The sequence below is a fragment of the Cucumis sativus genome, chromosome 5, assembly GCF_000004075.3.
Source record: "Cucumis sativus cultivar 9930 chromosome 5, Cucumber_9930_V3, whole genome shotgun sequence".
Classification (NCBI taxonomy): domain Eukaryota; kingdom Viridiplantae; phylum Streptophyta; class Magnoliopsida; order Cucurbitales; family Cucurbitaceae; genus Cucumis; species Cucumis sativus.
The window spans coordinates 11,934,903-11,958,317 of record NC_026659.2 but is presented as its reverse complement, the minus strand read 5'-3'; the positions used below and the strand labels follow the sequence as shown (position 1 = coordinate 11,958,317).

The 23,415-nt window shown below is 30.6% G+C and overlaps 2 protein-coding genes across 2 annotated transcripts; both read left to right on the top strand.

The window, feature by feature from the left end:
* The first annotated feature begins 338 nt into the window (after window positions 1-338).
* Window positions 339-1,288, top strand: LOC101203043 (MLP-like protein 328). The gene is made up of 2 exons (XM_004151715.3): window positions 339-575; window positions 787-1,288. Exons 1-2 carry the CDS (start codon window positions 383-385, stop codon window positions 1,053-1,055), a joined length of 462 nt encoding a protein of 153 aa, XP_004151763.2. The 5' UTR covers window positions 339-382; the 3' UTR covers window positions 1,056-1,288.
* A 6,701-nt stretch (window positions 1,289-7,989) lies between these two features.
* LOC105435404 (MLP-like protein 328) lies at window positions 7,990-8,901 on the top strand. The gene is made up of 2 exons (XM_011656177.2): window positions 7,990-8,219; window positions 8,411-8,901. Exons 1-2 carry the CDS (start codon window positions 8,027-8,029, stop codon window positions 8,677-8,679), a joined length of 462 nt encoding a protein of 153 aa, XP_011654479.2. The 5' UTR covers window positions 7,990-8,026; the 3' UTR covers window positions 8,680-8,901.
* The last annotated feature ends 14,514 nt before the right edge of the window (window positions 8,902-23,415 follow it).

Sequence of the window (23,415 nt, the reverse complement as noted above, 5' to 3'; positions counted from 1 at the left end):
TTTCAATAAATATTTTTGAAAAAAATAATTTAAATTAGTAAAATTATATCTAAACTGAATGAACATTTTATTTTATTTTTTCAGTAGGATTATTGAAATATCTATTCACTCTTCGTATCTATATTAAATCTATAGAAATACTAGTTAATTGATGAAAATTTATACTAATAAACTAATCTAATATTAATATTTTTTATTACGCGTGAAATTCAAAATTATTAATGAGATGGTTTGACATAAATGAGGCATAAGTTCTATTTGGCATTACTCACCATAACAATAAATTAACTTGAATGATGTGTATAAATTGTACCTTGGAAATTCCTATAAGAAGGGTAAGCCATTGGACATTGTAGCAAAGCATTCTATCGAAAGCGAAACAATGTCTCTTGGTGGGAAACTTGTGAGTGAATTACCAGTAAATGCATCTGCAGAAAAATGCTACAAAATCTTCAAAGATAACTGTAAGCATATGCCAAATATTACACCAAAATTCATTCAACAAGTCGATGTTCATGATGGTGATTGGGACACTCATGGTCATGGCTCTATCAAAATTTGGAACTACTTTGCTGGTACGTATCTGTATAAACCTTCAACAACAATCCATTCATTTCTTATTTCTCCATTTGTACTTTTGCTTTCATTCTATTAATTTTTATTTTTATATTTTAAAAATCTTAAACGATGCATTTCATTTTCTTTTATTTGTTGAATGAATATATGATCGGCTCCACACACAATATATATCATATCCTAATTTTTTTCTTTTTCTTTTGTGTTAAGATGGTAAACCCGAGGTTTTGAAAGAGCAAGTGGAATTTGATGATGTGAATCGAAAAGTAACACTAATTGGATTAGAGGGAAGTGCATTCAAGTACTATAAAAAGTTCATCCCAATTTATCAGTTTGTGCCAAAAGGTGATGATCCCAATCATTGCTTGGCCATTCTAACCATAGAATATGAGAAACTCAATCACAGCTCTCCTTATCCATACAAATACATTGAGATCATGAATGGCATGACCAAAGACATGGAATCTCACCTTAAATGACAAGCTTTTTGTTCGTATACGAGCTTCACAATAGCTAAGGCATTATGACATTGTCGATTGTGTGTTTTTATTTTGAAGCCATCTATATGGAATAATCACTTTAATATTCTTAGTATTATGCCACTCTATTTATGTATTTTAATCACACATCTTCCATTAAATAATTGTCATCTATATGTAAAATTGATGAAGCTCCATTATTAATACATATAATATATTACTTTTTAAGCTTATGATATGTGTTGTCAAGATATGATATTCAAGTTTTTGCCTACTTTTTTTGTTTTGATCCTAACATACTAATCAAATATGTCTTTAGTTTACAAATTAAATACAGTGTTGTGAAATAAACATAGAACTAACTCTAACAATTTAAACAACTAGATTTTAATAACTCTACAATCCGCCTTTTTATTTTTTACGACTTGATGTCTTCATTAGTAGGATCATTAAAATTAGTAGGATTAACTCGTTAATGTCGAAGGACACCCACTTTGTCATAAACTTGTAGCGATGAAAACAGTACCATGAATTGGTCGTAATAATATCCATCCGAATTTTTCCTCCTTTAAAAAATAGGTGAATAATACAAAATGTATTTGCACTGTATCAGGTGTATCAAACATATATTAGTAATGTTTCGGTATTAAGTGTATCAAAGAGTATCAGGTGCATCAAGTATATCAATCAAATTTATCGAGTATATCAATTGGTGTATCTGGTGTATCAGACGTATATAAGGTGTATCAAACGTATACTAGTAACAAGGGCATTTGTGACATTATACCTCTTGATGTGTGAGTTGGACTTCATTTTTGCCATTTTTATAAATAATAAAATGTGTGTGAGATAGACTTAATTATTACAACTTATTTTACTATTTTTGCAAGTGCTCCGGTTCATAATTGTTATTAATAATATTATTGTTTATATTAAGAACTCATCTCATGAAACGTGCCAAACTATTCACCTTCTTCTTCCTTCAAAGAACCCTAGCCGTTGCCGCCTCTAACTGCCTTCGTTCACCGTCGAGCGATGCTCCGTTCAAGACGTTTTTCATCGCATCAAGTAGACCCGCAAAGTGTCGTTGTCGACCGAGCTTTTCCGCCAAGTTTAAGCGCAAAGTGATTCTCCTTCGGGTCGTGTGTCCCGAACTGGAACAAATCGAAACTGAAGATCGGTCTCGATGTTTCTCCATTGTATGAAATCAGACTCTGATGACATCTCCACCTCTGTTCATTATCTTTTGCAAGCTACCGTCGCAAGCCAAACTCCCAGATTGAGCCACACGCGCCAGTTACCATTTACCCGAGCTGATCTCTAGCCAAACTCCCAGATTTAAATCAATGCCAAATCCACCTCTAATTCGATAGTAGAATAATCTCAATTATAACGATCAAAACTCTAAGATAGGAGTCCTTGTTTCAAATATATATATATGTGTGTAATAATCTTGCCCTTTCAAGGTACAATATGTGTTGATTTAGAATAAAACATGCTTTAAAACTATAAACTTTCTTTTTATGGAAAACATAAACACTACATGTTTGCAAATTCTCTACTCTTGGCAAACTATAAATTTATAACTCATGCTTTGCTAAAACTCTTACAAACTCATATACTCAAAACTATAAACTCATTTACGAGAAATCATTTTAAACAATGTATGTTTAATTAAACTTTATAAGTTATTTAAATCATATACTTTTAAAATAGCTTGCTAAATTGCGATGCATCTCAAACAAATAAACTTAAAGTATGTTCAAACAATATGGCTAGTAGTCAAGTTTAGAAATCTCTATCAAAATTTGTTTTTGTTACACTCACAGTCTTGGCTAGAACCTCGGTCTGTAGACTTGGTCTATTTCCTTTTTTACTTGTCAAACAAAACATAACTGAGTATCAGAACCCTAAATATTCTTGTCCTTGTATGCTATACTTAATATGACGTACTAAAGATGTCATACAAAGATTCCAACTTTAAGGAACAAAATCAAACTTTCACAATTTTGCCCAAAAATTTTCATATTCAAAGACCTAAGTTGAGAAGCTCATAACTTGTTCATTTCTTAACCAAAATATTTTATATTTTATATCAAACTCACCTAGTTTCACCTCATGGGTCCATCGAGCTACCATTGAGATCACTTACGTTCACCTCATGAGTCCACCAAACTACCATTGAGATCGTAAATTCACCTCATGTATCCATCGAGCTGTTACTAAGCTTACTTAGGCTCTTCCATAGGTTCTCCTTGTGTAGGCTAAAATTCATCCACAACATTTATAAATATTTTCAAAAGTTTCATAATTTAATTAAATTTCTCTAATTATATAACCAAACATACAAAATATAATGGTCGAAGTTTTGATAGATCAATTGCATTTGACTCACCCAAAACAATTCCAAACCAAAACCCTATGTCTATTAGTAATTTTTCAATCTTCTAATTTTATTTTCTAGGTATATATGCGGCTATGACCGAATGTTTTAAATATATATGTGTTTTACCCATTAATTTCATCTCGGGCGCCCTGCAATAATATTTGTTAGGTGATACAAGTATAAAAGAAAAGGCAATTATATCTATTTTCATATATAAAATCATTATTATTTTAAATTATTGAGAATAACCGTTAATATCTATAGAATAATTGACGTCGTGACTTCTCCATAATAAAAGAAATATGGGAGAATGGAAGAAGAAATGCATTACTATTATAAATAAAAATTTAGGCCATTCGACCATAGAGTGCATTTTACATAGTAATACAATAAAAACAAAAAGTAGGATAGAGAGAAATGCATCAAGCCCTTCAGTTGTCCACGTAACCGTTCTTGGATTAAGGCTTAAGACGATCAGCCCTCCAGGATATTGAACTTGTTTTCAAAGCCGGAGAGATGCTAAAAGCTAAAAAATACTCAAAAAGATGAAGAAGGAGAGGTTTGAACGTCAAATAACTGTCTTATAAAAAGGAGTATCTAACTTATCTCTCTCCTTCCCTTCGCATGACTAAGAGTGGAAAATGTTGTGGGGAAGAACTTTCTCTCTCTCTTTTTGTTCTAACTCTCACCTAAAACTCAAGGGATGAAGAAAGGATGGATGACATGAACTTGCTCTCCCGCCAATATTACACACCTATTCTCTGAAGTATATCAAACCTCTACTTATATGTGAGGACTGATGTGACTAGGCAGCTCATGCTTCATTAATGTCTCTGATAGGATGTATCAGCGCGGCATATACGACCTTTCGTCCTTTTTCTGATAATACACGTCAAATCAATTTTTTCTGCTAGTGCATCAGATCACCTAGCTTAGTTGCTTGTCATCGCATTGGTTGGATGCTTCTCCTAGTGTAGCCTTCTATCATCGAGCTCTTTTTTTTTTTTGCTTATATCTTGCGATAAAGAAAACTAAAAGCGCGATAAAACAGGGACAAAGTTCTTTTACGGGATGCGCTATACAAGTTAATCGAAGTATATACTTTTTCCTTTTGTTTTTATTCTTATGCTATAAGACTTCATTATTTTACAGAAAAGGCTGCAATAACTTATATTTATACAAATCATCAAACACGTCTGATGATGCTGATGACCATGACACAAAGAAGGAAACAAGATGAAATGGAAATAGAGGGACTTGATGAGAGAAATAAATAAACTCAAAGTATGTTAAAACAATTTGGCTAGGAAACAAGTTTGGAAATCACTATTGAAATTCTTTTTGTTACTGCAGTCTTGGCGAGAACCTCCGTCTGTAGACTTGGTCTATTTTTTCTTGACCTAATAAACAAACCATAACCGAGCATTAGAACGTTAAAATATTATTTTCCTTCTATGCCATATTAATATGACGTACTAAAGATGTCATACAAAGATTCCTACTCAAGGAATAAAAATCAAACTTTCACAAATTTGCCAAGAATTTTCCGGATTCAAAGATCCAACTTGAGAAGATCATAACTTATTCATTCCTTAACCGAAATGAGCATATTTTATATTAACCTTGCTTACTTTCACTTTAAGGGTACATCGAGCTACCACTGAGATTGTTGAGCAAGAAATTTCGGCCAATTAAATTTTTTCATGTCATCACAACAAAATGGTGATGATTATAATTTGATTGGATTTTGGGTAATCAAGTTTTTTCATATCCAACCCAATGCAAGTCCCTAATAAAAACTGAGCCAAACAAGGGGGCCCAAGCCTGCTAAGAAAATGGACTCAAGTCCAAGTTCAAGCCCTATAGACAAATGGGCCCAAGCTCAAGCCCAACAAGCAAATGAGTCCAAGTCCAAGCCCAACAAGAAAATGGGCTTACGCCCAAGCCCACCTAAAGTCCATGAAATTTCTCTATAAATAGAGACATTTGTCACTCATTTAAGGGGGTCTTTTGTTGAAGGAAGAATTGAAGCTTCGGAGTACTGAAGTACTTAAGAATTGAAGACTTAAACTTCTAAAATCTCTCAAGAGGTGCAAGTTCGTATCAACCTCGAGATCAACAACTTCTGAAAGATTGAAGACTTGAAATATGAAACTTTACTTGGATTTCAGAAGATCGAAGTTTAAATTGACTTGCAACTACAACGTCCCGAATACCAAAGATCAAGAAGTTCTAAGTTTTAACTTGTATTCGAGAGAAAACATCAAATGAGTAAATACTAGAGATTGTATCCGCTATATTAATCAATATACAAACTTCAATTCCACGAATTACATTTCTTCGAAACCTCATGTAAACAGAGATCACTGAGGTTCACCACATGAGTCCATTGAACTGCCACTGAGGCCGTCTAGACTCACTTCATGAGTCCACTAAGCTATCACTAGGCTCACTTACGCGCTCCCATAGACTCTCTTTTAATTGGCTAAAATTCACCTACAACAGTTTATAAATAGTTTCAAAATTTTCATCACCTAAATAAATTTCTCTAATTATATAACCAAACATACCAAATATAATGGTTAAAGTTTGGATACATCAATTGCATTGAACTCACTCAAAACAATTCCAAACCAACCCTATGTCTATTGATAATTTTCCAATAATCTTCTAATTTTATTTTCTAAATATATATGTGGCTATAACCATATATTCTAAATATATATATGTTTTACCAATTAATTTCACAAAGTTATTCATGCAATAATATTGGTTAGGTGATACAAGTATAAAAGAAAAAGCAATTATATCTGTTTTCAGATATAAAATCATTATTATTTTAAATTATTGAGAATAACCTTTAATATCTATAGAATAATTGACATCATAACTTAATTAATGAAGCGCAATTCAAATATAAGGATTAACTCTATTATTGATAATTCCCAAAATGGAAAAAAAAGTACAATTCAACCGAAACAAAGAATTATATTTTCACCTTTTATTACACTTCCTCCATTCTACAAATATATAATTCTTTTTAATGGTAAATTGTTAGAAAACATTAACAAATATTGCAAAATTTTATTTTCTATGTTTAGTATGGATTGTGAAAAACTTAAATAAATATATGTTCGTGTCTATTGCTAAAAAAAGGATAGATATATATCGAAGTTTATCATTGTTTATCATACATTAAAAATAAAATATTGTTATATTTGTAAATAAGTTATCTTATTTTGTTTTATTTAAAAATATTTCTTTAAAAAATACTTTATAAATGTAATAAAATATTTAACACGGGTAGGATTAAATATTTAATATAAAAATGCAAATGTATCTTATAGACTTTTAAACATTAAAATGGTTGATTAAAACTTGTAGAATTAATATTTAAAAGTTAATGAAGTTTTAAAATTTAGGAATATAGCTCACAAATATTATTTTTGCAAAAATGGCAAAACACGATACCAATCCACGAGATTACAGAAAGAAATACAAATAGATACACTTTATACACTTAACACATATTTAATATACACACGATGCATTTGATATTCTTGATATGATACATCACTAATATATACTTAATATACTTAATGCATTCGATAAATTCTATGCATTAAAAAATATCATATTTGCAAAATTGAGAACGTGTACAACAAACTTTAAATATTGTACTATTAATTTGTCATTCACGCCAGTTAATTTCCTAATTTAAAATTGTTTTGAGTTAGTTTTTAAACGTTACTTTTTTCAAAATAACTTATTTTTATTTTTAAATTAAACACTGTATGTGAATACTAATCGATCACGTCGTTAAAAGTTCTATTTATTGACAAATACTTTCTCTATAATATTAGTTCGAGATTATTATAGTGTTGTCATTTTTTTTTTTTTTTGCATAGACTGTTAATCATGTTATGTATATTATTTATAGACCATCAATATGGCATTGTTGATGATTTTTTTTTTTTTTTTTTTGTTAGAGATTGGATACTTGTATGTTTTATAATCATATTTAAATGTTTGCTAGACTACATTTATAACTATCACCATACACACAAATCACCCTACTTAAATAATAAGGATGCAAGTGACCAACTACAATTGAAGAATTTGATAGATTGCATATAGATGTAATTACCCAACCACTTTGACATATTGTTGATGGAAATATTGAGTTTCAATTAAATAAATACATCGAAAAGGAGTGAAATTTAATAAATATTTTGAAAAAAATAAATTTAAATTAAGTAAAATTACATCCAAACTGAGTGAACATTTTAATTTTATTTTTTATCGTATCAGTATTGAATCTATATGGAATTCATAGAAATATTAGTTAATTGATGGACAATTAATTTTATACTATTAAACTAATCTAATCTTAATATCTTTTATTACGCGTGAAATTCAAAATTATTAATGAGATGGTTTGACATCAATAAGGCATAAGTTCTATTTGGCATTATATTACTCAGCATAACAATAAATTATCTTGAATGATGTGTATAATGGAGATTCCTATAAGAAGGGCAAGCCATTGGACATTGTAGCAAAGCATTCTATCGAAAGTGAAACAATGTCTCTTGGTGGGAAACTTGTGAGTGAATTACCAATAAATGCATCTGCAGAAAAATGCTACAAAATCTTCAAAGATAACTGTAAGCATATGCCAAATATTACACCAAAATTCATTCAACAAGTTGATGTTCATGATGGTGATTGGGACACTCATGGTCATGGCTCTATCAAAATTTGGAACTACTTTGCCGGTACGTATCTGTATAAACCCTTCAACAACAATCCATCATTTCTTATTTCCCTATTTGTACTTTTGCTTTCATTCTATTTTATACTTTTAAAATCTTAAACGTATTTCGTTTTCTTTTATTTATTGAATGAATATATGATCGTCTCTACACAATATATTATCATATTCTAATTTTTTTTTTTATGTGTTAAGATGGTAAACCGGAGGTTTTGAAAGAGCAAGTGGAATTTGATGATGTGAATGGAAAAGTAACACTGATTGGATTAGAAGGAAGTGCATTCAAGTACTATAAAAAATTCATCCCAATTTATCAGTTTGTGCCAAAAGGTGATGATCCCAACCATTGCTTGGCCATTCTAACCATAGAATATGAGAAACTCAATCACAGCTCTCCTTATCCATACAAATACATTGAGATCATGAATGGCATAACCAAAGACATGGAATCTCACCTTAAATGACAAGCTTTTTGTTCGTATACGAGCTTCACAATAGCTAAGGCATTATGACATTGTCGATTGTGTGTTTTTATTTTGAAGTCATCTATATGGAATAATCACTTTAATATCCTTAGTATTATGCCATTCTATTTATGTATGTTCCATTAAATAATTGTCATCTATATGTAAAATTGATGAAGCTCCATTATTATACATATAATATATTACTTTTTAAGTTTATGATATGTGTTGTCAAGATATGATATTCAAGTTTTTGCCTCCAAATTAAATACAATGTGCAATATATTTATGAAATAAACATAGAACTAACCCTAACAATTTAAACAACCACATTTCCTGTCAACAACACTTTAGCTAATGTCTTCATTAGTAGGGTCATTAAAACTTATTTTCTTAGTAACAAAAAAAAAAAAAAAGTACTCATGTCTGTTGCCTTCCATTTTGCTTCCTCGAAGAATGGGCTTCGTGGTCAGGTTAATTATTAGGATTAGAAACTATATACAAATAGCCAAGTGAACCAAAATGGCAGGAATTAAATCCAAGTAACAAATTAAACAATAAAAATATTTAATGAGAAATTAAAGATTGGAGAATGTAACCACTTCACCTCTTCCAGATCTCTACTTTCGATTATTACTACGTGCATGTAATTTTAAATAAAGATTGATCAGACTCTTTTAATGTAAAATAATAATTTTTAATTAATTTATACGAAAATGAAAAAACATTTAGAAAAAAAACAGTTCATACCACCTCGTTTGACAAAATTAGTGATATCAGAAGGTAATCAAAGGTTTATCGAAGAGCTATAGATGATATTCATAAAGTTATTGACTTTTAAATTTGCTACTATTGTAAGTTATAGATGATACAGACACTATTATTTTTTGCTACTTTTACAAGTGTCCCTAAAACATTGAAAATAAACATATATATATAAATAAGTCATGAAACATTTACATTTAAAAATCAAATTCAAATGTTTTAATTTTTTCATTTAAAACTACTTTAAAACATAATGAGTGGAGGTGTTGACGTATGGATTTTGTCGCCGAAATGTGTGTCAACTACTTTTACTGAATTAATCATATACCATGCAAGCACTCATTTTAGTGGTAAACTTGGTTAAAACTCAGGAAGCACTAATTTCAATCAACCTATGTTTGGTTGAGAGAAATTTAATTGCAAGAAAATAAACTGCAATAAATAAAGAGAAATTGTAAAGATTGAATGTCAAAAGGAGTCTAGCTTAGATTTTATTCATGATGTTCTCTATTCTATGCATTTGATCCTACTTTTATCCTTAACCAAATTTCTAAACTATTTACTCCTGAACTAAGACCAAATCAACCAGGGTAAGCCAAGAACTGGTCCATAAACTTTTGAGTATTCAACCCCAAATAAATTAAAATTTACAATCATATATGTACATATACCGATTGAGTAGGACCATAGTGAAAGATTGAGACCCTTCAAGTTTCCAAGAAAATAAGCTATAATTGTGTTGAAGAGAGTGAAAGTTTGGAAAAGGAAGATGACTCCAGGGATTTTCCTTAGAAAGCTTTCCAGATCAGAAGCGAACTTAGAAGATGAAGGTGGCCCATGGCGAAGGATAGCAAGCTTCACCAAAACTTTTTAGTTCCTTCAAATTTAAATTCAAATTCCAAACTTTTTATCCGATCCAAATTACTTTAACCACACCTCTCCCGAATCACCTACTCTCGATTCGAGAGATGGTGGAAAGTCAACCGACATCATTTTCCTTTTGAACAACATCAACTGAGTCTTATCTACTGACTTTTACCATATAAATGCAACTTAATATTTAAGAATTAAATTAACGAGCCAATAACTTTAACAATATCTTTATTTGTGAAATAGAACTCTTCCAAACACCACCTTGTTTAAAAGCAAAACCACGTGATACTAATAACTAAAGGTTAAAAAAAACAAGAACAACTATTCAACATCCTAACTAAGTTCGCTAAACTTAAGACATATGTACATGATGTAGTTTTATCTTGAGCTACTAATCACTAAGTAAACAAAAATCTAACAACAAAGTGGTGTGATAGCTGGCCATCGGGCCGTGTATCACGACCTCTTTCTTGAAAAGTGAAAAACATTTGAAAAAAGTGAGCTAAATAACCCTGTGATTGATGATTTTAAAAAGATACATAGCCTTCGAAATAGTTATACTACCTTAAGTTTACCTTTTAGCATAAATAATATCTCAAATATAATACATATAAAAAAATTTCTAAGACCTTTCACCTGCTGAACTCTTTTTTGCCTTTAAAGAACTCTTTTTGTCTCTCAATAACTCTTTTGCTTTCTAAAACAAATGTTTGCTCATTCATCTCTATTAATTGTACACCCTGAAAGTTTGGTCACAATGGTAACTACACTACTTCAAAATCGGCTTTAGTTGATGCTTAAAAACTGTCAAGTAAAAGTTTATTTGACGCTTTTAAAAGTGTCAAGTAATCTAGTGTCAAGAATAAGGAAGGTATACTTGACTGTGTTTAAACGTCAAGTAAGACCAGTTTACTTGACAGGTAAAAGACGTCAAATATATGAGATTACTTGACACTTTTTAGTCGTCAAGTAATTTAGTGTTAAGAATAAGAGTGATTTTATGTTTGACATATTTTAAGCGTCAAGTAAAATTATATTTGACAGTTTATAAACGTCAAGTACATGTGATTTCTGACATAATTAATTATTTTGCATATTTCTGAATTAATTAATTATTTTGCATATTTCTGAATTAATTAATTAATTTACGTATTTCTGCATTAATTAATTATTTTTCATCTTTCTGCATTAATTAATTATTTTGCATCCTTTTGAATTAATTAATTATTTTACATGTTTTGAATTAATTAATTATTTTGCATCATTCTGCATTAATTAATTATCTTGCTTGTATTAATTAATCATTTTGTACATTCTGCATATTGCTTACATTATCCTGTATTTGTTTTATGCATTTATTTTATCTCAACATATTACTCTTTAAGTATTTTTCAAATTTCATAATGTTTTGCTTACTGTTATTATTCATTTTCCAATTGAAATATAAAAATGTAAATTGGAGAAAGTATTGTTTTTTATGGATTTTATAATTTAAATTCCATGAATACATGAAATTTTTTCGTTTGAAATTTAATTAATAGATAAAACACATTTTATATTTTAAATGAGACTGAGTAGTGTTTTCATTCTAGATACATGAAATTTCTCATTAAACACCTATGATAGAGATTAAAATATCAAGTTTTGGTATCTTAATATTCTTAAAGTGAATAAAAATCTTTTAAAACAAAAATAAACTTAATTTTTCTAATGGCTCTTATGCCACCCATAATCATCAATTCATGCTTAGGTTTTACTTTCTTCGATATGAATTCATAAATATGAATTGATAAACATGGGACATTTAAACAAAACCTAAATAAAAACTTTGTTTTGTGAACCTCTATAATTTAATTTAAAAGATAAAATTGGGTAACCATTTTTTGGGTGTTGTAGGGTGCTAACACCTTCCCTACACACAACTGACTCCCGAACTTAAATCTCTGAATGTACGCAGACCATTTTTTTTTCTTTTTTTGGGTGACCAATCACACCCTAATATGGTTGGTGGCGACTCCAAAACTATTTATTAAAATTAAATAAACGGGGAGGTCGGCCGCTCCGCGTAGCGATCACGTCGCGACAGCTTGGCGACTCCACTGGGGACATTGCAATGTGTAAGAGAGTCAAGCCAGTACATTTTTATCTTTTATTCTTATTATATTATAATATGTTGGTTCACTTAATTATTTGTTTTTTTTTTATTGATTCATATGTAATAATTTGTACTATGTTATTGGTACATTTTTTTTATGCCAGCATGCATTTACACACACTCACAAGCCCTCTACCCGGGCTACAACCTTTTAGGACTAGAATTGAGGATGGAGTAGTGTTGACCTTCGAGGGGTTTCGACTCCCATGTAGGCACATGAAAAATCCTCGCTCAGATTAATTCTTTTGTTATTTCTTAAATAACATTAGAATAAGTTTGAAGGCCTTTAATTTCTAAGAGTTTAGATGATACCAACACCATGTCAGTTTCTTTTTAACATATTTTATCCAAAAGTCAACTGTTCAAATTATTTTTATTTATTTATTTTAACAAAGTTTCACATTCTCCTAAAATTTTAAATAATACATATTTCATTTTTTAAAAAAAAAAAGAATTTCAATAACAGTATTTTCTATATTATTATTATTTTGAGTTTGATATTTAAATTTTATTTATCTTAGTTCCCTAGAAATTGGGTCATTTGGCTTCATGCATACTTTAAAGAAAGTAATGTTTACATTGTAGAGGTACATGAAAACCTTTATATTTTCTAAAATTAACTAAATATTAAAAAACAATTAAGCTAAAGTACATAAAATTCTTATTTCTTTTCTTTTCATGTTTTTTTTCTTTTTAATTTTGATTTTTGATTTTTGATTTTTGATTTGAAATTTGAAATTTGAAATTTTTCTTTCTCTTTCTTCCCTTGCTCTTTAGTCTTCAAAGTTTTCAAAATAATCAAAGTAAAACATAGCTCACCCTACTCCAATTCATCATCCTTACAATACGATGCATAAAAGTCGAATCATGGAAGAACAAGATAAAGACATGGATAAAATGAGACAAGATATTAATAGTCTTGGAGAACAAGTTTCAAAAATACTGGAATTGCTTTCAATAGGAAAAGGAAAAGTCGTCATAGAAACAGCACAATCAAGCAATCCAGTTCAAGACACTAATGATCCCATTTACCCCCCAACATTTACGTCACGCCACATGAACATTACACAGTCTCAAACCGCTGGACACTATGTTGCTATGAATCCACTTTTTGATGTTCCACCTCCTGTCCCAGATATAGAACAATTGGAAGCTCAGGCTAAAATTCAAGACATGAGGCAAAATGAGAACACTTCGGCTAAGCAAAAACTAGATGTTTTGGAAGAAAGATTGCGAGCAATTGAAGGGACTGATGTTTATGGAAATATAGAAGCAACACAGTTGTGCTTAGTGCCAGACTTGATCATTCCAGCAAAGTTTAAAGTTCCCGAATTTGACAAATATGATGGATCATCGTGTCCAAGGAGTCATCTTATAATGTATTGTAGAAAGATGACAATGCATATTGGTAATGATAAATTGTTGATCCATTGCTTTCAGGACAGTTTGACTGGTCCAGCTACTCGATGGTATATTCAATTAGATAATACACACATTCATGTTTGGAAGGATTTAGCTGATGCATTTCTAAAGCAATATAAACATAATATTGATATGGCTCCAGATCGTTTAGACTTGCAACGTATGAAGAAGAAGAATTCAGAAAACTTTAAAGAATATGCTCAACGATGGAGAGATATGGGTGCAGAGGTTCAACCACCATTAACAGACAAAGAAATGACGTCTATATATATGAATACTTTGCGGGCTCCATTTCTATGATCGAATGATTGGTAATGCTACAACCAATTTTTGTGACATTATTGTTATTGGTGAAAAAATTGAATATGCGATAAAGCACGGAAGATTAGCAGAGACTTCAGCTGAGTATGAGGGATTAAAGAAAGGAACAACATCTAAGAAGAAAGAAGATGAGGTTCATGCATTTGGTTTTCCTAATTTAGGGAACCACAAATCGTTTTTTTAGCCAAAGAAAACATGACCAAAATTTTTCTTCATATATAAGCAATGTTAGTTCTCACGTCCCTCATAACAACTATGTACCAACTCACTCTTTCTCTAGAGCCCAAAAGCCTATTAATTCAAACTCTTCTCAACCATTTGTACAAGGTCAAGGTAGCGAGACCAACTAAGATACATGGCAATTTGATCCAATTTCCATGACATATACAGAACTTTTACCTCATCTAATTCAAAATCGACAGTTAGCTCCTATCCCAATGAATCCTATACAATCTCCTTATCCAAAATATGATGATTCAAATGCTCGATGTGATTATTATGCCGAAGGAGCAGGACACTCAATTGAAAATTGTTTGGCTTTAAAAAGGAATGTGCAATCTTTGATTAATGATGGATGGTTAAGCTTCAAAAAAGTTGGTGAGAAGCCGGATGTCAACAACAATCCACTGCCTAATCATGAAAATCCAAAAGTGAACATTGTAGATTGCTTTGTTTCAAAAGTGCAAAAAATGAAGGAGAAACAGTTTATGCATGTCCACCTGATTTCGAGCTTAATACTTGGGATGTTGTAGATATACCTACATTTTCAAAAGAATTTCAAGAGTAATGATTAAGCTTTTATTTGTCAAATTCCTTTTATTTTATAGTGGCTCTACACAAGGCCACAATGTTTTATTTGCTTTACAATATGAATGTACTGTTTTATTTGTTATTTAATGAAATCTTCGCATTTTCCTTTCGTTCTTTCCAACTTCTTCTCTCTGCTTTCTTTCTTGCATCTTGCAAATTAAACACAAAAGTCCAAACTTTTTCATAGACAACATTCATAAGAACGAAGATGTTAGTAATTCCAGTTCTACCCTTGATACCTTAATATACACTATGGAATCTGACAAAGAGAGTGACGATGAAAATGCCAGAGGAATATCCTCAGAACTGTTAAGATTAGTAGAAGAAGAAGATAAGGTCTTAGGTCCTCACCAAGAGCTAGTTGAAGTAATCAATTTGGGTTCTCAGGAGGAATTAAAAGATGTAAAAATTGGCACATCAATGACCAGTGAAACTCGAAAAAAATAATCAATTTGTTACGTGAGTACTCAGATATTTTTGCTTGGAGTTATCAGGATATGCGGGGATTAAATACGGATATTGTAGTACATTATGAAGCCAGAATGCAACCTAGTAAGACAAAAGCTACGTAAAATGAAGCTTGATATATTGTTTAAAATAAAAGAGGAAGTACTTAAACAATTCGAAACAGTGTTCCTCACAGTCTCCAAATATCCTGAACGAGTGGAAAACATTGTTCCAGTATCCAAAAAGCAAACAAAAAGACAGAAAAGTGAGAATGTGTATGGACCATAGAGATTTAAATCGAGCTTGTCCAAAGACAACTTCCATTTACCTCATATCGACATGTTGGTGGATAACACTGCAGGATACTCAACTTTCTCCTTCATGGATGGTTTTTCAGAATATAATCAAATTAAAATGACTGAAGAAGATAAAAAAAAAAAACAACATTCATTACCCTGTTGGAGAACATTCTGCTACAAAGTAATGCCTTTTGGTTCAAAAAATGCTGGGGCAAATATCAGTGAGCAATGGTTACACTTTTTCATGATATGATGCATAAGGAAATAGAGGTGTATGTTGATGATATGATTGCAAAATCCAAAGCAAATGAAGATCATACAACTATACTCCAAAAATTATTTAATTGGTTGAGAAAGTATCAATTGAAATTAAATCCATCCAAATGTACATTTGGGGCAACCTCGGGAAAACTGTTCGGATTCATTGTCGGTGAAGAAGGGATCAAAGTAGACCCAGATAAAGTGAAGTCTATCATGGACATGCCATCCCCTGAAACAGAAAAAGAAGTTCGAGATTTTCTTGAAAGACTAAATTACATATCCAGATTTATCTCGCATTTAACTTCAACCTGCGAACCAATCTTCAAGCTTTTACGTAAAAACAATCCAAGAAAATAGAATGAGGATTGTGAAGAAGCTTTCAACAAAATTAAGCAGTATTTGCAGAGCCCACCTGTATTATAATAAGCCATGGTATTTTGATATCAAGCAATACATAAATTGTAGAGAAATATGGAGCTTCAGAGAATGACAAGCGCACAATAAGAAGGTTGGCCATGAACTTTTTCTTAAGTGGTAAAGTTCTTTATAAAAGAAACCATGATATGGTACTCCTTCGATGTGTTGATGTGGAAGAAGCAAAACAAATTATGACAGAAATTCATGAAGGAATATGTGGAACACATGCGAACGGACATATTATGTCTAGACAAATACTTAGATCTGGTTATTATTGGACAACGATGGAATCAGACTGTATAAAATATGCAAGAGAATGTAAAAAATGTCAAATTTATATGGATAAGATTCATGCAGCAGCATCTCCATTGCATGTCTTGTCAGCACCATGGTCGTTTTCTTTATGGAGAATGGATGTTATTGGGCCCATTGATCCTAAAGCCTCAAATGATCAACATTTTATTCTTGTGGCGATTGATTACTTCACTAAATGATTAGAGGCAACATCTTACTGCAATGTTACAAGAGGAGTGGTGCTCAAGTTTATAAAAAAGAGTTGATCTGTCGTTATGGTCTACCAGAGGGTATTATTACAGATAATACCAAGAACCTTAATAACAAAATGATGGACGAACTTTGTGAGAAATTCAAGATCAATCACAGAAATTCGACTCCATATCACACCCAAGATGAATGTGGCAGTTGAGGCAGCCAACAAAAATATTAAAAGAGTTATTGAGAAGATGACAACAACATACAAAGATTGACATGAAATTTTACCATTTACACTGCATGGATATCATACATCAGTTCATACTTCAACAGGGGCAACACCATTTTATTTGGTTTATGGTATAAAAGTTGTCCTACCTTTAGAACTTAAGATACCTTCATTGAGAGTTATCATGGAAGCTAAGTTATATGAAGTTGAATGTCGTTATGAGCAGTTGAATTTCATTGAAAAAAAAAATGTTTGGCAGCATTAAGTCACAGACAACTTTACCAAAGAAGACTAATACGAGCATACAATAAAAAATTGCACCCTCGAAGTTTTTGAGAAGGAGATTTGGCATTAAAAAGGATATTTTCATTTCAAAAGGATCATCGAGAAAAATGGACTCCTAATTATGAAGGTTCGTTTGTGGTGAAAAAGACTTTTCCAGGAGGAGCTTTGCTTTTAACCAATATGGATGGTGTTAAGCTAAAAAAATCATGTGAATTCAGATTATGTTCGAAGATATTATGCGTGAGGCCTTTTCATAGAAAATTTCGTAGTGTTGAAAGAAGTCAAGGGTATTTCTAGGAAACTTACATTTTAGTTCTTAGAATGTTATTTCATATGTATAAATTATCCCTTACCTCCTCTCTTTGTACTCCTATTCCAAGAATCGTTGTTATCTTTTCATTTCTTATCATATTTATCAAACACTTTGTTATTTGTCAATCCATTCTTTCATCTTTTTTAAAAAAATATCATCAACTTATAGTAAACATCAATTATTCATTAGTCTATTGTTCTATCTATTTGTTAATTAACAATGATTCAGTACAACTTATTGTATTTGCAAACCAAGTAAAAGCTATGATTTTCTCTTGTTAAGACTTAAGGAATTGTAAGTGTTTACAAGTCCAGACAAATTTCTCTATGATTGTTGAGTTGCTGCAATTGGAAGTCTGAATCCTAAAGGATTCATGTTTTGTGAAGTCCAAGACGAAAACAACATTATGTCATTACAACATAGTACAATCTTTCGCAGTTTGGATTCATTTGTTTGATACGAAGAGAGGCGAGTTCTACAGCTTAAAAAGTTCTCGTGATACATGTCTTATTCTATCCTACGACGATTATGCAGATAGATTGTTAATGGTATTGGTAAAATGGAGTAGTGAGCTATTTATTCCTTTGAAAAGCATAATATTTTTAAATTAAATTTAAAATAAGTTTTTAAAAAAGGATGAGTCCACTTTATCAAATCTAGTCCTAGAGCTAATATTGTTGTTTTTTACAAATTTGATTAAATCGAGCCCAGATATGAAGCTGAGGCCAAAGCCTGTCTATCAGGTCCTTTCTCATTTATCAAACCTAGTCCTAGAGCTAAGGTTGATGTGTTTTTTTTAAAAAAAAAATTTGGTTAAATCGAGCCCAGATATGAAGCTGAGGTCGAAGCCTGTCTATCAGGTCCTTTCCCTCATTTATCAAACCTAGTCCTAGAGCTGAGGTTGATGTTCTTTTTCAAATTTAGTTAAATCGAGCCCAGATCTGAAGCTGAGGCCGAAGCCTGTCTATCAGGTTCCTTTATCAAACCTAGTCCTAGAGCTAAGGTTGATGTTCTTTTTCAAATTTGGTTAAATCGAGCCCAGATATGAAGCTGAGGCCGAAGCCTGTCTATCAGGTTTTTCTTTTTCATTTATCAAACCTAGTCCTGGAGCTAAGGTTGATGGTTGTTTTTTTAATTTGGTTAAATCGAGCCCAGATATGAAGCTGAGGCCGAAGCCTGTCTATCAGATTCTTTCCCTCATTTATCAAACCTAGTCCTAGAGCTAAGGTTGATGTTTTTTTTTAAAAAATTTGGTTAAATCGAGCCCAGATCTAAAGCTGGGGTCGAAGCCTGGTTCTTTCTCTTATTTATCAAACCTAGTCTTAGAGCTAAGATTGATTTTTTGTTTTCTCTCTCAAAAAATAAAAAAATTGGCCCAAATACCTTATCTATTACCTTTGTCCACCTTTAAATATTTTCAGGATGGAAAAAGGGGGGCAAACTGTAGATACCGTATTTTGTCCTGCCTTTTTATTTTTTTTATTAATTTATTTATTATTTTTTTAAAAAGAATTTGAATGTGAATTTAAATTTAAATTCTAAAATTTAAATCTTAATTTTTAAATTTATGTTTTAAAACAAAAACAAAAATAAAAACATATTTAAAATTAAAATTAAATGTAAAGATTTTTTTTTCCTTCTCCCTATTTTTCTCAACCATCCCCTGTTTTCCTGAGTCACAACCCTCCCACTTTCTCTCAATCTCTCACGTTCTGCCACTCTTCCACCTTCTTCCCCAATCTCTCACGTTCTTCCACTCTTCCACATTTTCCCCATTTATCTGTTGTACTACATTTCACTATCTAAACCTACTCCACTTCTATCTAAAAAAAATGAGACATTTCCCTATAAAAAGAGAATGAGAAGATTCAATTGTGGGGGGAACTTCTTTTGCTAGGAGGATTATTTGATAGAGAAGAGAGACACGTAAAAGAATTTTTTTTGGAAGAGGTGAAGAGGATCAACTCAAAACATTTTGCATTTAAGGCAGACCTTGTAAGTTCTTTTTTTTTATTCAAGTTGATGATACTAGCTTAATTATTTGACACCCATTTGGGTGCTGTCTTAATTATTCATTTAAATCACTCATTAATTAGTTGTTGTGTTAATCCTTTGACACTCATTTCATATCTTTTAATTATTCGCATCAATTGAATCATTTGGCTCCCATTTGACTTTTTGATTGCTGCCCTAATTAAATAGTGTTTGTTTTGCATCTGATTACACTCATTTCTGCACATCTATTTGGCAGTTTGACTATTCTGATGGTTGAGTTCTGCATCCGTTTAATTATTTGGCACCCATTTGAATGTTGTGAGTTAATTATCTGATTTGGCTGCTATTAATTATTTCATTTGGTTAATTAATTAGCATACTACCAATGCTATGTTAATTATTTGATCTGTGTTAATTTTCTGCATCATCATTAATTATTTGACATTCATTTGGCCATTGGACTATTTTGATTGATGAGTTCTGCATCTAGTTAATTAATTTGACACCCATGCGCTGCGTTGATTATTTAGTTTTTTTTTTTTTGACAGTTTTAATTTTTGGCATCCTCCATTGTGAGCTAATTATTTGCATATTGTTAACTTATTTTGGCACTCATTTGACATCTTAGGTCAATTACTCATTCAAATTATTTGTATTCTGTATTAATTAATTAATCACTAAAATTATTTGACATCAATTGGCTAGCATCTTGCATTAATCATACCTTGACACTTTGCAGTTAATTATTATTTCACCCATTTGACATCCTCAAGTAATTATTTATTACTTTGGTCTGACATAATTAATTATTTTGCATATTTCTAAATTAATTAATTATTTTGCATATTTCTAAATTAATTAATTAATTTGCCTATTTCTGCATTAATTAATTATTTTTCACCTTTTTGCATTAATTAATTATTTTGCATCCTTTTGAATTAATTAATTATTTTACATGTTTTGAATTAATTAATTATTTTGCATCATTCTGCATTAATTAATTATTTTGTCTGTGCTGCATTAATTAATCATCTTGTACATTTTGCATATTGCTTACATTATCCTGTATTTGTTTTACTCATTTATTTTATCTCAACATATTACCCTGTAAGTATTTTTCAAATTTCATAATGTTTTGCTTATTGTTATTATTCATTTTCCAATTGAAATATAAAAATGTAAATTGGAGAAAGTATTGTTTTTTTATCGATTTTATAATTTAAATTCCATGAATACATAAAATTTTTTCGTTTGAAATTTAATTAATAGATTGTTTTTAAATTAACACATTTCATATTTTAAATGAGACTGAGTAGTGTTTTTATTCTAGATACATGAAATTTCTCATTAAACACCTATGATAGAGATTAAATATCAAGTTTTGGTATCTTAATATTCTTAAGGTGAATAAAAATCTTTTAAAACAAAAATAAACTTAATTTTTCTAATGGCTCCTATGCCACCCATAATCATCAATTCATGCTTAGGTTTTACTTTCTTCGATATGGATTGATAAATATAAATTGATAAACATGAGACATTTAAACAAAACCTAAATAAAAACTTTGTTTTGTGAACCTCTATAATTTAATTTAAAAGATAAAATTGGGTAACCATTTTTTGGGTGTTGTAGGGTGCTAGCTAACACCTTCCCTACACACAACTGACTCCCGAACTTAAATATCTACGCAGACCATTTTTTTTTTCTTTTTTTGGGTGACCAATCACACCCTAATATGGTTGCTGGCGACTCCAAAACTATTTATTAAAATTAAATAAACGGGGAGGTCGGCCACTCCGCGTAGCGATCACGTCGCGACAATATTGTTATATATTCACTTTAATTTTGTTAACTTCAAATTTTCTTTATTCAGTGAACATATAACATTTTATCTGAAAGTCTCTTTGATTTGTTTTGTATATGTGATTACATTATTTTGTTAAGAAAAGATGGCAAGGCTGAGGTTTTGAAGGAACAACCGAAATTCGATGATGAAAAGCTTAAAGCAATTTTCACTGTGATAGAAGGAGATGTGGTAAAGAAATATAAAAGCTTCAAGATCACTCATCATCCGGTACCGAAGAGTCCTCAACAATGTGTGGTTTACATAACTATAGAATATGAAAAATATGATTCTACCACACCCGATCCATACAATTACCTTCAATTAATTGGCAAAGCTTTTAAGGATGTGGAAGCCCATCTTATTCATGATTAGTGCAAATTAAATAAAACCATTCTCCCATCCTTCTCTAAAATAGATATAGATGGAAGCTCCACTGTTACGTTTGCCTTCTTCTTTTTCTATTTTTCTTGTACATGGCCATTTATGGTCTTTCAAACAATAATAATAAAACATATATGACAATATTAATACCTTTGGTTTAATTTTTTTTTTCAATTTTAGACGTTAACAACCACAATTTTGGAAATAATATATACGTTATAATTTTTTGTTTAGAATTTGTAATTTATTATTCTGTGGAATCTAGAGAAAATAATTTGAATGGGGTGGTTTTGAGGGATGAAAGCAAAATGAAGAATCTATTCCTCACAATATTATGTCAAAGGAAATTGATATTTATTTATGATATAGATGAATAACTTTAAAATAATAAGAATATATAGACAGTGAGACAAACATTGACAAAAGCTATCTACATTCATACTTCTCATGTTGTTACATCAACACTAACGGCAACGTAATAATGTTTAGACACGTTCAGATTAACTTTCATGAACAACTTTCTAACATTTCGTTTAGACTTCTAACATCATTCTCTTCTTCGTACATGTAAATGTCAAACTTAGAAGATTTTCCATAGATAAGGATGAGTTAGTAGTTATTTCACCATGCAAAAACCAAATTTTGTAACTTTCATCAATTTCAGTGACATATTTGATCTCTAATATTAGTGCGACTTTGTTTTTGACAACTTGCACATTTCAAACAAGGATAACAAAAAACGAATCATTTGTATTAAAAAATTTAAAATTGATGAAGTTTTCTACACCCAATTCATACTCTTTGGATATCCTACCCTTAAGCACCCATGATTTGCATTAACTCTTAGTGAGCCTAGTGTCATCACATTCCAACGTGTCCACATGAATCTACATAATTTTACCCAAAATTCATAAATCACATTTACAACTTTGACTTTTCAAAAGTCAAAAGTCAACATTTTCACATTTTACAACTTTGACCATTTTCGTCATTTTTGAGCTTGTGAGCATAAGTCCACGTCCATAATTTTTATTTATTTAAACCATATTTAAAATATAAAGCCTTAACTCTAAATTGATAATATGCATCCATATTTGTTGGAGTGACTAGTTTTTCTTTCTTTCTTTTTATTTTATTTTATTTTTAAATTTGAAATAATACCAACATTGGCCTACACTTCATAGCAAGCAAAACCTATTTAAAAATGATACCACATTTGGTATTTCTCATCAAGCCTACTTAATTAGTCTAACTAATTGGTTTAAAAATGATAGGAGATGACAAAATAGATATTTAAGACAAAATAGATATTTAAAGTGTTTAGTTTAAAATAAACGAAAAGTAGGCATTAACAAAAAGAAAGAAAAAGGGTCAGCTGATGGTGTAAGTTAATATTCAAAATTTGAAATAAATTTGAGAAATGT